General features: G+C 42.4%; 1 protein-coding gene across 12 annotated transcripts in view; it reads left to right on the forward strand.

Moving 5' to 3' along the window:
* Positions 1-13,507, forward strand: part of EVL (Enah/Vasp-like) — a 223,175-nt gene that overhangs the window by 172,504 nt on the left and 37,164 nt on the right. For 6 of the 12 annotated variants that reach the window (XM_069738343.1, XM_069738342.1, XM_069738340.1 and 3 more), the window contains 3 exons: positions 4,658-5,536; positions 7,957-8,201; positions 8,382-8,503. In XM_069738343.1, the coding sequence (XP_069594444.1) occupies positions 4,658-5,536; positions 7,957-8,201; positions 8,382-8,503 (1,246 nt within the window). The remainder of the gene's footprint in view (positions 1-4,657; positions 5,537-7,956; positions 8,202-8,381; positions 8,504-13,507) is intronic. The other 6 variants (XM_069738372.1, XM_069738364.1, XM_069738347.1 and 3 more) reach the window with 1 other exon arrangement.

Raw genomic sequence — 13,507 nt, forward strand, 5'->3', positions numbered from 1 at the left:
GAGGTATCACACTGTGATGCTGCTTTCTGTCAGGGCAGTGTTATTTCCTTCCCTTTACTCTTGTACGTGACTGGGATTGTTTTATGAAATCTCTGATGTAGTCCCAGAAAATTTCTCAAGAGCAGAAGGAAAATGTCCCCGAAGCATCTGACAAAAAGAATGAAAAATGTGTCTTTTCATGTAGCAATTATAGCGGACCAGCACCTCTACTGACTTTACAGCCCCCAAATGTACAAGCCGTATTACCAGCCACAGTTGCAAGTGCTGCTGAGATCACTAAATTGCATTGTTCAGTGAAAGAGAAAAGCTGGAAAATTTGTAGTGTAACTATGGGGAAATATGGGCCACCCAGAAATGGAAAAAACATGAAGTCTTTATTCCTAACACTGCGCCACAAGTGTCTTCAGGTTGCATCTGGTATTGCAGTTCTATTGAAATGAACGGAGGCTACCTGCAATACCGCACATGACCTGTAAACAAGTGTGGCACTGCTTTAGGAACCATTTTTAATCCAAGTTTAGTATTAGGCCGGCGTCACACACAGCGTATGAAAATACGGTCCGTATATTACGGCCGTAATACGCTGAAAAGTCCCGAAAATAGTGGTCCGTAGCTCCTCCGTAGGCAGGGTGTGTCACCGTTTTTTGCGCATGGCATCCTCCGTATGTAATCCGTATGGCATCCGTAATGCGTGTTTTTATCGCAGGCTTGCAAAACCGACATACGGCTATACAAGGGATCCATGTGTAAAAAAAAAAAAAAAAAAACATATATACTGTCACATACTGTTTACATACAGTAAACCATCTCATATCCCCATTTTTTTTTGCATATTCCACACTACTAATGTTAGTAGTGTGTATATGCAAAATTTGCCCGTTCTAGCTAGTAAATTAAGGGGTTAAATGGCGGAAAAAATTCGCGTGGGCTCCCGCACAATTTTCTCCGCCATAGTGGTAAAGCCAGTGACTGAGGGCAGATATTAATAGCCTGGAGAGGGTCCACGGTTATTGCCCCCCCCCTGGCTAAAAACATCTGCCCCCAGCCACCCCAGAAAAGGCACATCTGGAAGATGCGCCTATTCTGGCACTTGGCCACTCTCTTCCCATTCCCGTGTAGCGGTGGGATATGGGGTAATGAAGGGTTAATGCCACCTTGCTATTGTAAGGTGACATTAAGCCAAATTAATAATGGAGAGGCGTCAATTATGACACCTATCCATTATTAATCCAATACTAGTAAAGGGTTAAAAAAAAAACACACACACATTATTAAAAATTAATTTAATGAAAAAAACACAAAGGTTGTTGTATTAATTTATTCTACTCTCAATCCACTCACTGAAGACCCTCGATCTGTAAATAAAAAAAAAATAATAAACCAAGAATATATATACCTTCCGAGGATCTGTAAGGTCCAACGATGTAAATCCATCTGAAGGGGTTAAAATATTTTGCAGGCAGGAGTTCTGTTAATGCAGCGCTACTCCTGCCTGCAAAACCCCAGCGAATGTAGGTAAAGTAGGTCAATGACCTATATTTAGCTTCATTTGCGGTGAGGCGCCCTCTGCTGGCTGTTCCTAGATCGTGGGAACTTTCCTAGAAAGCTCCCTGGCTCGAGATCATAAGAGGGCGCCCTCTGCTGGTTGTCCTCATATGAACTCGAGCCAGGGAGCTTTCTAGGAAAGTTCCCACGATCTAGGAACAGCCAGCAGAGGGCATAGCAAAAGCATAGTTATTGAATTACCGGCTTTCTGCTATATCGCGCTGGATGAAATATTAATATATATACATATATATGTCTCAATGATATATATATATATATATATATATACCTATTCTATGTGTACACATTTATTCTACCTATTCTACTGTAAGCTGTCAGTGTGATTTTACTGTACACCGCACTGAATTGCCGGCTTTTCTCTCTAACAGCGCTGCGTATTCCTCGCAAGTCACACTGCTGGTCCGTGTGTAATCCGTATTTTTGGGGCTTCCATAGACTTTCATTGACATTTTATTTGCGCAATACGGTGACAAACGCAGCATGCTGCGATTTTCTACGGCCGTAGAAAGCCGTATAATACTGATCAGTTTAATACGGCAGATAGGAGCAGGGGCATAGAGAATAATTGTGCCGTATTTTTTGCGAGTTTTACGGACGTAGTTTCTGCGCTCTTATGTCCGTAAAACTCGCAAGTGTGAAGCCGGCCTTACAGTCACATGGTAACTTCCTCCAGACTCACCTTTGCAGGGTGTGGAGACCATTGCACTAAATGGATATTTTTCCTGCACCAATATAGTGAGCACAGCACTCCAGCGTGTCACAGCTTATAGTTTGAGGACTCTACAAATAGCTCCTTGTATTTAAGCGTCCTGTACCCCTGAGCGAGATATAGGGAGAAATACAGCAGAATTTTTCAGATTTTGAGTGGAATATGGCTTTAAGAGGCTTCGGTAACTTCGTATCCTTCTTTGCTGTAGTAGCTACCTGGTTTTGTAGATTGCAATGCTGCTTCTTGTAGTGTTTCTGCATATGTGCAACTGAGACTGTTGAGGTGTGTGATGGAGTCTGCACGAGTGAGTCTTTCATGCATTAGGCCTTAAGTGTCCTTATTTGCCCGTCTGATATATGTTATGATTTATTAACATGAAGAAAACACTAAAAAATGTGAAAACACTGCTGATTTAATTCTGCAGCCTCAGGGTTTTGTCTGTATTGGTCCTGCATAAAGATCCTTAAAAATATAATGAGGTTACTGATATATGACACTGCTATATTGAAGGTACTTACAGGCTATGGGCACCTCTACATGTTTTCATTATTGCATTGTATGTATTAGCTGTAGTAAAATATTTCTGCAATTGGTTTTTAATTTTGACATTTTTGTTTCAGCAGCATGCATGTCTTACAACGCACTGCAAGCTGCTTGATGCCGTCCAGCATCAATCTGGATAGCCGGCTTCGTCTCCAGGCCATCCCCCTACTCTATTGACTGCAATTCAGATCTCACACCAAACGAAACTGCAGACGAGGTTCTGGAACAGCGAGACAAGAAGGTGGTTGTGGTGATTGAGGCTTAACAGAATCAAGCAGCTTGCTGTGTATTTTATTATGTGACAGTGGAAGAGAAACAAAAAAAAAATTGAAACTAAATGCTGACATTTTTCATTGCACATAATATATACAATGCACTCACATTGACATGCAAAAGGAGTTCATAGCCTTTAAGGTTTTGTTGTTTTTTTTTCCTTTAGAAAGGTTTTACTTCCAACAGAATTGTATTTCTTTGTATCTATATGAACTAGAGAACATTGGCGAGGTTACTAAAGATCTACAGTGGTGGCACGGAAGGGGACCCAAACTCCCTGCTACAGCCACCATTAAACAGCTTAGGCTACGTTCATATTTGCGTCTTTGGGCGCAGCGTTGTCAACGGATACCGACGCATGCGTCACGCGCCCCTATCTTTAACATGGGGGGCGCATGGACATGCGCCGGTATGCGTTGTCATGCGTTGCATGACGCATGCGTTATTTTGGCGCACCAGAAAGGGCGCGGACGACGCTACGGGTTGCATTTTTGATGCGTCACATTTCTGAAAAAAAAAAACACGCATGCAACGCACTTGCGTCGTAAATGCGCCAAAAAAAAACAAATTAGTGTCTATGAAAAACGCATAGGGCGCAGGTGCCTGCGTTGAGCCGCGTTTTTTGACGCATGTGCCTTTTGAGTAAAATGCAAGTGATGTATTTTTTGGGGGGGCGTTTTTGATCTTCAATTGTATAGGACAACGCATGCGTCAAAAAACGCTGCATTGTGTATGCGTTTGACATGCGTTGTGCGTTGCGTCGACGACGCTGCGCCCAAAGACGCAAATGTGAACGTAGCCTTACTGCATTCGGATTTATACAGCTCCCAATGTGTTTGAACTTGCACCCCCTGAGTAAACTGTACACATGGCCCAATATTTCTATGTTGGGGTTGGAGTAAGCAGTTGCTGGGCACCTGATGCTTTGGGGTAAACTATAGGATTAAGAAACCTGTCAAATTTTATATTCCCTAATGGCAAACAGTGTGGGATATTCGTCCCGTCTCAGTCCCATAGACTGATCTCACAAACAATCTAGAGCATCAGATAACAAACATAAAGTCTTGCCCCAGCAAGAAAGGTTCTCACCCTCCAGATGGTTAAAGAACATCCCTTAATTATCTTCCCCATGTTCTTTACATTCCATAGTGATACCATTTAGTTCATTTTTAGCTGCATTTCTATATTTACATATTAAATTTTGATTGTTAGAATTGCACCAACCAGTCAGCATAGTAGACGCTGATGAAGAACCAACTCGGGAGCCTAAATTGTCCCAATAATTGGTCAATCTCATCAATGTTCCTCAGAAATAGATACAAAAAATGTTATTTCTGTTGAGATTGGAAAATCCCTATTTTCTGCATTTTTACTATCCTTGGAAACGTGGACCCCTTGTTGTTTATTTTATTTGTAACCATGAAAGTCTGTGCATGCAGCCATCATTTTTTACTTTCCGTTTCCATTTGTCTCCCGCACTGCCAGCTTTCCTAAACCCTCTGCCTGATTTGTTGCCCTTGATAAATGCCCATTTTGCTCTTTTCATTTTATTTTTTCTTTTTTTAGTTTCCACCCTTCAGATAAACGTATCTTCCTCCCCTACCCACTGCCAGTCTCCTCCTCCTGACTACAATAACTACAGAACATCTCCTTCCGCTGGTACTATCCCACCACCATCTTACGCCAAAGCTATCTCTTCAGCATCTCCTGTCCCTGAACCTAGTAATATATCCACTCAAAAGTCCTCTAACAGAAGCAACGATTCCCCAGAGTTGCCGTCTAACAGTCTGTCTGGATTGGAGTCTTCCGCATCCCAAGCTTCTGCCTTTTCTCCAATCTGGCCAAGTAATGGGACCCTATCCCGAAGCGTCAAGCAAATTTCCCTATCCCCACCACCACCAAATTCCCATTCTCCATTAACTTCTCATCAGTCTGTAAAACATCCCTCTGTGTCCTTTTCGTCCCGCTCTTCGTCTCCTTCTGTGGCTTTACCTGTGCTTCACCAGAACGTGTCTCCACAACTCCCAATTCCAGCAACTCTTCCCGTGATTCCTGCCCAGAACGTGAGGAGTAGAGGAGTTCTTGACAAAATGGTCCAAAACTCAAATTTACCTCATCAGATAGGGCCAGATGACCAAGCAGATGAACCACACTCAACTCAGATTCCATTAAGTTCTCAGAAAGCCAAAGTTAAAAGCTACGACCGATCCTTTCTCTCCTGCCTAGAAACTGTACCCCTCCCTCAATTGCCAGTCATTGCCAGCCCGGCTGGGACTCTGACTCATGCTTCTGCTCAACCTTTCCACACCTCCTGTCAACCTTCTCAACCATCTTACCAGTCCACATCACATTTTGTTTCATTACCTCCCCCTTATGCTGCTGTATCTGAGCTGAATTTGTCCAAGAGGACTACACATTATATGACATCCGCCATTTCCCAGTTAAGTAAGTACAAGTCACTCAATAAGCAGAAAATGTCATGGGATTTGTGTTGATGTCCAGTCACAGAAATGCATGCACTTGTTTTTTTTTCTTCTAAACCCTCATTTAAAGGGGATCCATAGTTACAGGATCCTGCCTGGAAGAATCTGACGTCCTTTTACATATCTTGACTTATTTTTAGAATAAGGTTTATATATACAGTATATTTTTACAGCCAGAGCTGCATTGAAAATCCTGCTGTTACTCGAAGCTGGTTAGAGCTAGCCAAAGCTTAATGGGGACGCAAACAGGTTTCATAACTAGAAGCCGAATATGCAATCATAGTAATTGTTGAGGATCACTGACTGGCCTTGCATGCCAGATGGTGCCATGTTGGGCACTAGTTATATTGCTTGTCTGTTAGAGCCAACCGGAAGCCAGCAACATTTTCAAGGCGCTTTGGATGTTATTGGAGTATGATATGAGTCAAGATTATCACAAGATCACTAAAATAAAACCAAAGTAATTGTTAGAGGTATGTAACATGACCACCTAAGGAAAGGAATGATAATGACAAATAGAGATGGGTAGGGGGGTCACTAACTTATTTGCAAGTCATACGTTTAAGATGTCAAAGGCGCAACAATGGGAACATTTTATTACAAAACGGAGATCACGTGACTTTAGGTTTCTGTAGCTATTTGTCAAGAAGTTAGGCTAGGACGGCCATGAGGGCTGGCAACACTGTCATAATATATTTGCATTACATTTTTTGGGTTCATTATTATTGCTGCTGACATAATATACTTACTGTCAAAAATACTGAAAATATGGTGGACCCTAGTATATGTGAAAAGGAACATGCCTTTTTTTTAAATTACGGTAAATACTTATATTTTGATCAAAAACTTTTTTTTTTTACAGCCTCTATATATCACAGTACCTAGCAGGATAAGTAATCAATAAATCAGTCAGTGAGCTTGTTCCAGGGATTCTCAGGGATTGAAAGAGTGCGTGTACATTAAGTGATCAGCGTTGTTAAACGACTGCCGGTTGGTATGTACCTGCCCATCTTTGGTCGTTAAATAAACTGCATTTAATATGCGCACAGGACAACCAGTAATAGGCCGTTCAGGGCTCAAAAGGTGCCACGTCTCTCGGCAGCACAGGTTCTGTTTACACAGGATGATGTGCTTCCGAGGACAGTGATCTTTCACCCAGTCAATAATTAATTTCACAAGATGAACAAGCTTTTTTTTTTTGTTCAAAGGTGGATAGGCAAATTAGACTGAAAGATTAATGGCAAATTATGCAGTATGAATGCACTTTAACACTTTCTTTTGAATTGTCTTCTATGCAGATTTATGACTACATCAAAGTTCAACTCAGCAGAAGAGAGATAAGACCCCGCCATAAGATAAACTCACTGACTGTTTCTCTGGTAGCCAATTCTGCAGTCTGCTATGTACACTAATATATAGAGGCTGTAGAAGACAAATAGTTCAACATTTTGAATGAAACCTTATTCCAAAAATATTTTTAAACAAAACGTACAGTATATGCATTCAAATAATGTCCTAATGATGCTCATGTCCTATAAAATGGTTTTTCACTTACAGGGAAAGTGAACTCCAAATTCTCTAAAATCAACAGAACGAGTATTGACCCTCAGCTATCCGCTGCTGCCTGGATCTCAGTGTTTTCGCTGAAGTGATCACTTTGAGGATGCACATCACCGCTGCAGCTAGTCACTTATCTCAGGGACTTTTCTACGTGGGCACAACTGCTGAGCTCCGTAATTAGCTACAGCAGTCATGTCACCACTCCAGCCCAAACACCGAGCTGGAGCTGGCGAGTACCCGCTCTTATTTTAGAGTCTTTGGTCCACTTTACTGAAAATGAAAAACCCCATCAGGTAGGAAAAAATGATGGTAGTGTCTTCACGCAGTCTCCTACTTGAGTCACTACCTAACCTGTGCACACTGCCAGAGCAGGTCCAGTAATTCTGACATTAACCTTTCTAATTAGGGTAGTTAATAGGCAAAAGCGCCAATCTAGTACTTACATAGGTTGAGCGAAAGATCACCTTGAAGCCTATTCATGTCTGCTCTCTTGTCCCTGGTATGAGGGTTATTTTCCCAATTCATACATGTAAGACTTTTCTCTACAGATTGTATATTTTTTTACTATAGTAAAGAGAAGTTTCACAGTATTTTCAACCCCATTTTAAAATATTCAAGCCCCAGCTTTAACATTGCCTATACACTAAGCTAACCTATCTCTTAATGACTTTTTTCTCAAGCATTCACGTTTTTCTTTACATTTTATCTTTTACATTGTAGAACAAAAGTCTCCCATTTCTACAAGGAAACCATCAATAAGCAGTTGTTTAGTGATCCGTCGTTATCCCCTTGCCTAATAAAGAAATTATTTTATTTTTGAAGGTCCCATGGTCCCTCCGGGCCATCTCTCTACTACAACTATGGTAGCTTCAGTTGGGGTAGTACCTGCTCCATCCAGTGGACCTCCACCACCGCCACCACCCGTTCCTCTACCGCCATCAGGAGCTACGCCGCCACCTGCCCCTCCACTACCAGCTGGAGGAAGCCAAGGGGTAGTATATGAAGATAGCCCAGCGTCCGGGCTGGCAGCAGCTCTGGCCGGTGCCAAACTAAGGAAAGTACAACGGGTGAGACATATCTACATTCTCTGTAACCTCATCATCTTGAGAAATCGCTGTATACCTTTTACGCCGAGAAATGGAAGTTGCATAAGATTCAGAGAGCAAAATCTAATAACATGACACTCAAGGGCATTTTTTTCCATCAACTTTTTTTTTTCTTTCTTTAAATATATTTTCTCCTTGAAGCCAGAAGATGGTTCAGGAAGTTCTAGTCCCTGCGGAGCTTCCAAGACTGATGCCAATCGAACAAGCAGTGGAAGTGGAGGAGGAGGATTAATGGAGGAAATGAATAAACTGCTGGCAAAAAGGTTCAGTACTCTAAGAATTAGTGATGCATTAAAAGGGTATTCTCATTTCAGATTTGACTGTTTATCCTATAGATTTGACACATTTTTGAGAGCTGAGAATAGCAGGTAGTTTTATTCTTGTACATAGGGGCAGTATTATAGTAGTTATACTCTTGCACATAGGGAGCAGTATTATAGCAGTTATATTCTTGTACATAGGGGACAGTATTATAGTAGTTATATTCTTGCACATAGGGAGCAGTATTATAATAGTTATATTCTTGTACATAGGGGCAGTATTATGGTAGTTATATTCTTGTACATAGGGGCAGTATTATAGTAGTTATATTCTTGTACATAGGGGACAGTATTATAGTAGTTATATTCTTGCACATAGGGAGCAGTATTATAGTAGTTATATTCTTGTACATAGGGGCAGTATTATAATGGTTATATTCTTGTACATAGGAGCAGTATTATAGTAGTTTTATTCTTGTACATAGGGGCCGTATTATAGTAGTTATATTCTTGCACATAAGGGCAGTATTATAGTAGTTATATTCTTGTACATAGGAGCAGTATTATAGTAGTTATATTCTTGTACATAGGGGCAGTATTATAGTAGTTATATTCTTGCACATAGGGAGCAGTATTATAGCAGTTATATTCTTGTACATAGGGGACAGTATTATAGTAGTTATATTCTTGTACATAGGGAGCAGTATTATAATAGTTATATTCTTGTACATAGGGGCAGTATTATGGTAGTTATATTCTTGTACATAGGAGCAGTATTATAGTAGTTATATTCTTGTACATAGGGGACAGTATTATAGTAGTTATATTCTTGCACATAGGGAGCAGTATTATAGTAGTTATATTCTTGTACATAGGGGCAGTATTATAATGGTTATATTCTTGTACATAGGAGCAGTATTATAGTAGTTTTATTCTTGTGCATAGGGGCCGTATTATAGTAGTTATATTCTTGCACATAAGGGCAGTATTATAGTAGTTATATTCTTGTACATAGGAGCAGTATTATAGTAGTTATATTCTTGTACATAGGAGCAGTATTATAGTAGTTTTATTCTTGTACATAGGGGCCGTATTATAGTAGTTATATTCTTGCACATAGGGGCAGTATTATAGTAGTTATATTCTTGTACATAGGAGCAGTATTATAGTAGTTATATTCTTGTACATAGGGGCCGTATTATAGTAGTTATATTCTTGCACATAGGGGCAGTATTATAGTAGTTATTTTCTTGTACATAGGAGCAGTATTATAGTAGTTATATTCTTGTACATAGGGGCCGTATGATAGTAGTTATATTCTTGTACATAGGAGCAGTATTATAATAGTTTTATTCTTGTACATAGGTGCCGTATTATAGTAGTTATATTCTTGCACATAGGGGCAGTATTATAGTAGTTATATTCTTGTGCATAGGAGCAGTATTGTAGTAGTTATATTCTTGTACATAGGGAGCAGTATTATAGTAGTTATATTCTTGTACATAGGGGACAGTATTATAGTAGTTATATTCTTGTACATAGGAGCAGTGTTATAGTACTTATATTCTTGCACATAGGAGCAGTATTATAGTAGTTACTGTATATTCGTGCACATAGGAGCCGTATTATCAACTATATAATTGTCTAAGGGTCACTTCTGTCTGTCCTTCTGTCTGTCTGTCTGTCTGTCACGGATATTCATTGGTCGCGGCCTCTGTCATGGAAATCCAAGTTGCTGTTTGGTTGCGGCAAAACAGCCACGACCAATCAGCGATGTGCACAGTTTGGAAGAAAATGGCCGCTCCTTACTCCCCGCAGTCAGTGCCCGGCGTCCACATACTCCCCTCCAGTCACCGCTCACACAGGGTTAATGCCGGCGGTAACGGACCTCGTTATGCCGTGGGTAACGCACTCCGTAACCACTGCTATTAACCCTGTGTGTCACTAACTTTTTACTATTGATGCTGCCTATGCGGCATCAATAGTAAAAAGATCCAATGTTAAAAATAATTAAAAAACCAAAAACCTGCTATTCTCACCCTCTGTCGTCCGACGATGCGCTCGCGCCTGCCGCCATCTTCCGTTCCCGGCGATGCACTGCGAAATTAGCTAGAAGACTTAGCGGTCTCGCGAGGGCAGTGTTATATACTACGTGGCTGCTATATACTGCGTGGGCTGTGCTATATATTACGTGGCCACTGTTATATATTGCGTGGCATGTATTAACCCCTTCCCGACCTTTGACGCAGCGTATGCGTCATGAAAACCTGTGCCATTCCGACCTGTGACGCAGCATATGCATCATGGCTGGATTGGGCTCCTGCAGGCCGGGTGAAAGGGTTAACTGTAATTTCACCCGGCCTGCAGGGACAGGAGGAGTTGTACTTTAGCCCAGGGAGGGCCAGCCATGGCCGATGCTGCAATAGCATCAGCTATGGCTGGAGATTGTGATCTGCCCCCCACCGCCACCGATCGCCTCCCCTCCGGTCCTCCGTCCTGTTATTTCATGTCCTCCGCTCCCCTCCGTCCTCCTGTCCGCTCCCCCCACTGTCCGGTCCCCCCCATCATACTTACTGACCTCCCGTGTGCCTCCCGCTGTCCATCCGGCTGCTGCATAAGTGCCGCCATCTTGGAAAATGGCGGGCGCATGCGCAGTGCGCCCGAGGAACCTGCCGGCCGGCAGATTCATTACAAGTACATTTTGATCGCTGTAATAGGTTCTATCACAGCGATCAAAATAAAAAAATAAATAAATAAACCCCCCCTTTATCACCCCCATAGGTAGGGACAAAAATAAAATAAATAATTTTTTTTTCTTTGCCCCACTAGGGTTAGGGTTAGTTCACACTGCGTCTAAGCAGTCCGTTAGACGGACTACGTTACACCACGGCATAAACGCGGTGTAACGTAGTCCGTTACGGCCGCCATTGACAGCAATGTCGGACGCATCACTAGCGCACGCCCACAATGGGTGTACGCTAGGGATGTGCCGTCATTGAGTGACGGACCCGGAGACGCGGGCTGCAGCATTTCCGGGTCCATCACTGCTAGCGCAGATAGAGCTAGCAGATGCTCTACCTGCGCTAGCGCGATGCAAACGTCGGCACTTGCGCTAGCAGCAGCCCGTTAGCATATGTGCTGAACAGGCTGCTGCTAGCACAATGTGAACCTGGCCTTAGGGTTAGGGTTTGGGTTATGGCTAGAATTAGGGTTAGAACTAGGGTTAGGGTTAGAATTAGGCTTTGTGCACACGGTGCGGATTTGGCTATGGATCTGCAGCAGATTTGGCTTCGGATCCGCAGCGGATTGGCCGCTGCGGATTCGTAGCAGTTTTCCATCAGGTTTACAGTACCATGTAAACCTATGGAAAACCAAATCCGCTGTGCCCATGCCGCGGAAACGCTGTGTTGTATTTTCCGCAGCATGTCAATTCTTTGTGCGGATTCCGGAGCGTTTTACACCTGCTCCTCAATAGGAATCCACAGGTGAAATCCGCACAAAAAACACTGGAAATCCCCGGTAAATCCGCAGGTAAAATGCAGTGCCTTTTACCTGCGGATTTTTCAAAAATGGTGCGGAAAAATCTCACACGAATCCGCAACGTGGGCACATAGCCTTAGGGTTAGGGTTGGAATTAGGGCTAGGGTTGGAAATAGGGTTAAGATTAGGCTGTGGTTAGGGTTATGGTTAGAGTTAGGGGTGTGTTGGGGTTAAGGCTGTGGTTAGGGGTGTGTTGGGGTTAGGGTTGTGATTAGGGTTATGGCTAGAGTTGAGATTAGGGTTAGGGGTGTGTTGGGGTTAGTGTTGGAGTTAGAATTGAGTGGTTTCCACTGTTTAGGCACATCAGGGGTCTCCAAACGCAACATGGTGCCACCATTGATTCCAGTCAATCTTGCATTCAAAAAGTCAAATGGTGCTCCCTCCCTTCCGAGCCCCGACGTGCATCCAAACAGTGGTTTACCCCCACATATGGGGTACCAGCATACTCAGGACAAACTGGGCAACAATTATTGGGGTCCAATTTCTCCTGTTACCCTTGTGAAAATAAAAAATTGCTTGCTAAAACATAATTTTTGAGGAAAGAAAAATGATTTTTTATTTTCACGGCTCTGCGTTGTAAACTTCTGTGAAGCACTTGGGGGTTCAAAGTGCTCACCACATAACTAGATAAGTTCCCTGGGGCGTCTAGTTTCCAAAATGTGGTCACTTGTGGGGGGTTTCTACTGTTTAGGCACATCAGGGGCTCTGCAAACGCAACATGAAGCCCGCAGACCATTCCATCAAAGTCTGCATTTCAAAAGTCACTACTTCCCTTCCAAGCCCCGACGTGTGCCCAAACAGTGGTTCCCAACCACATATGGGTTATCAGCGTACTCAGGACAAACTGGACAACAACTTTTCGGGTCAAATTTCTCCTGTTACTCTTGTGAAAATAAAAAATTGTGGGCTAAAAAATAATTTTTGAGGAAAGAAAAATGATTTTTTATTTTCACGGCTCTGCGTTATGAACTTCTGTGAAGCACTTGAGGGTTTAAAGTGATCACCACACATCTAGATTAGTTCCTTGGGAGGTCTAGTTTCCAAAATGGGGTCACAAGTGGGGAAGCTTCAATGTTTAGGCACACAGGGGCTCTCCAAACGCGACATGGTGTCAGCAAACGATTGGAGCTAATTTTTCATTCAAAAAGTCAAATTGCGCTCCTTCCCTTCTGAGCCCTACCGTGTGCCCAAACAGTGGTTTACCCCCACATGTGAGGTATCAGTGCACTCAGGAGAAATTGCCCAACACATTTTAGGATCCATTTTATCCGGTTACCAATGTGAAAATGAAAAAATTGAGGCTAAAAGAAATTTTGTGTGAAAAAAAAGTACTTTTTCATTTTTACGGATCAATTTGTGAAGCACCTGGGGGTTCAACGTGCTCACTATGCATCTAGATAAGCTCCTTGGGGGGTCTAGTTTCCAAAATGGGGTCACTTGTGGGGGAGCTCTAATTTTTAGGCACAC

The sequence above is a fragment of the Ranitomeya imitator genome, chromosome 1 (assembly GCF_032444005.1).
Source record: "Ranitomeya imitator isolate aRanImi1 chromosome 1, aRanImi1.pri, whole genome shotgun sequence".
In the NCBI taxonomy this organism is placed as follows: Eukaryota; Metazoa; Chordata; class Amphibia; order Anura; family Dendrobatidae; genus Ranitomeya; species Ranitomeya imitator.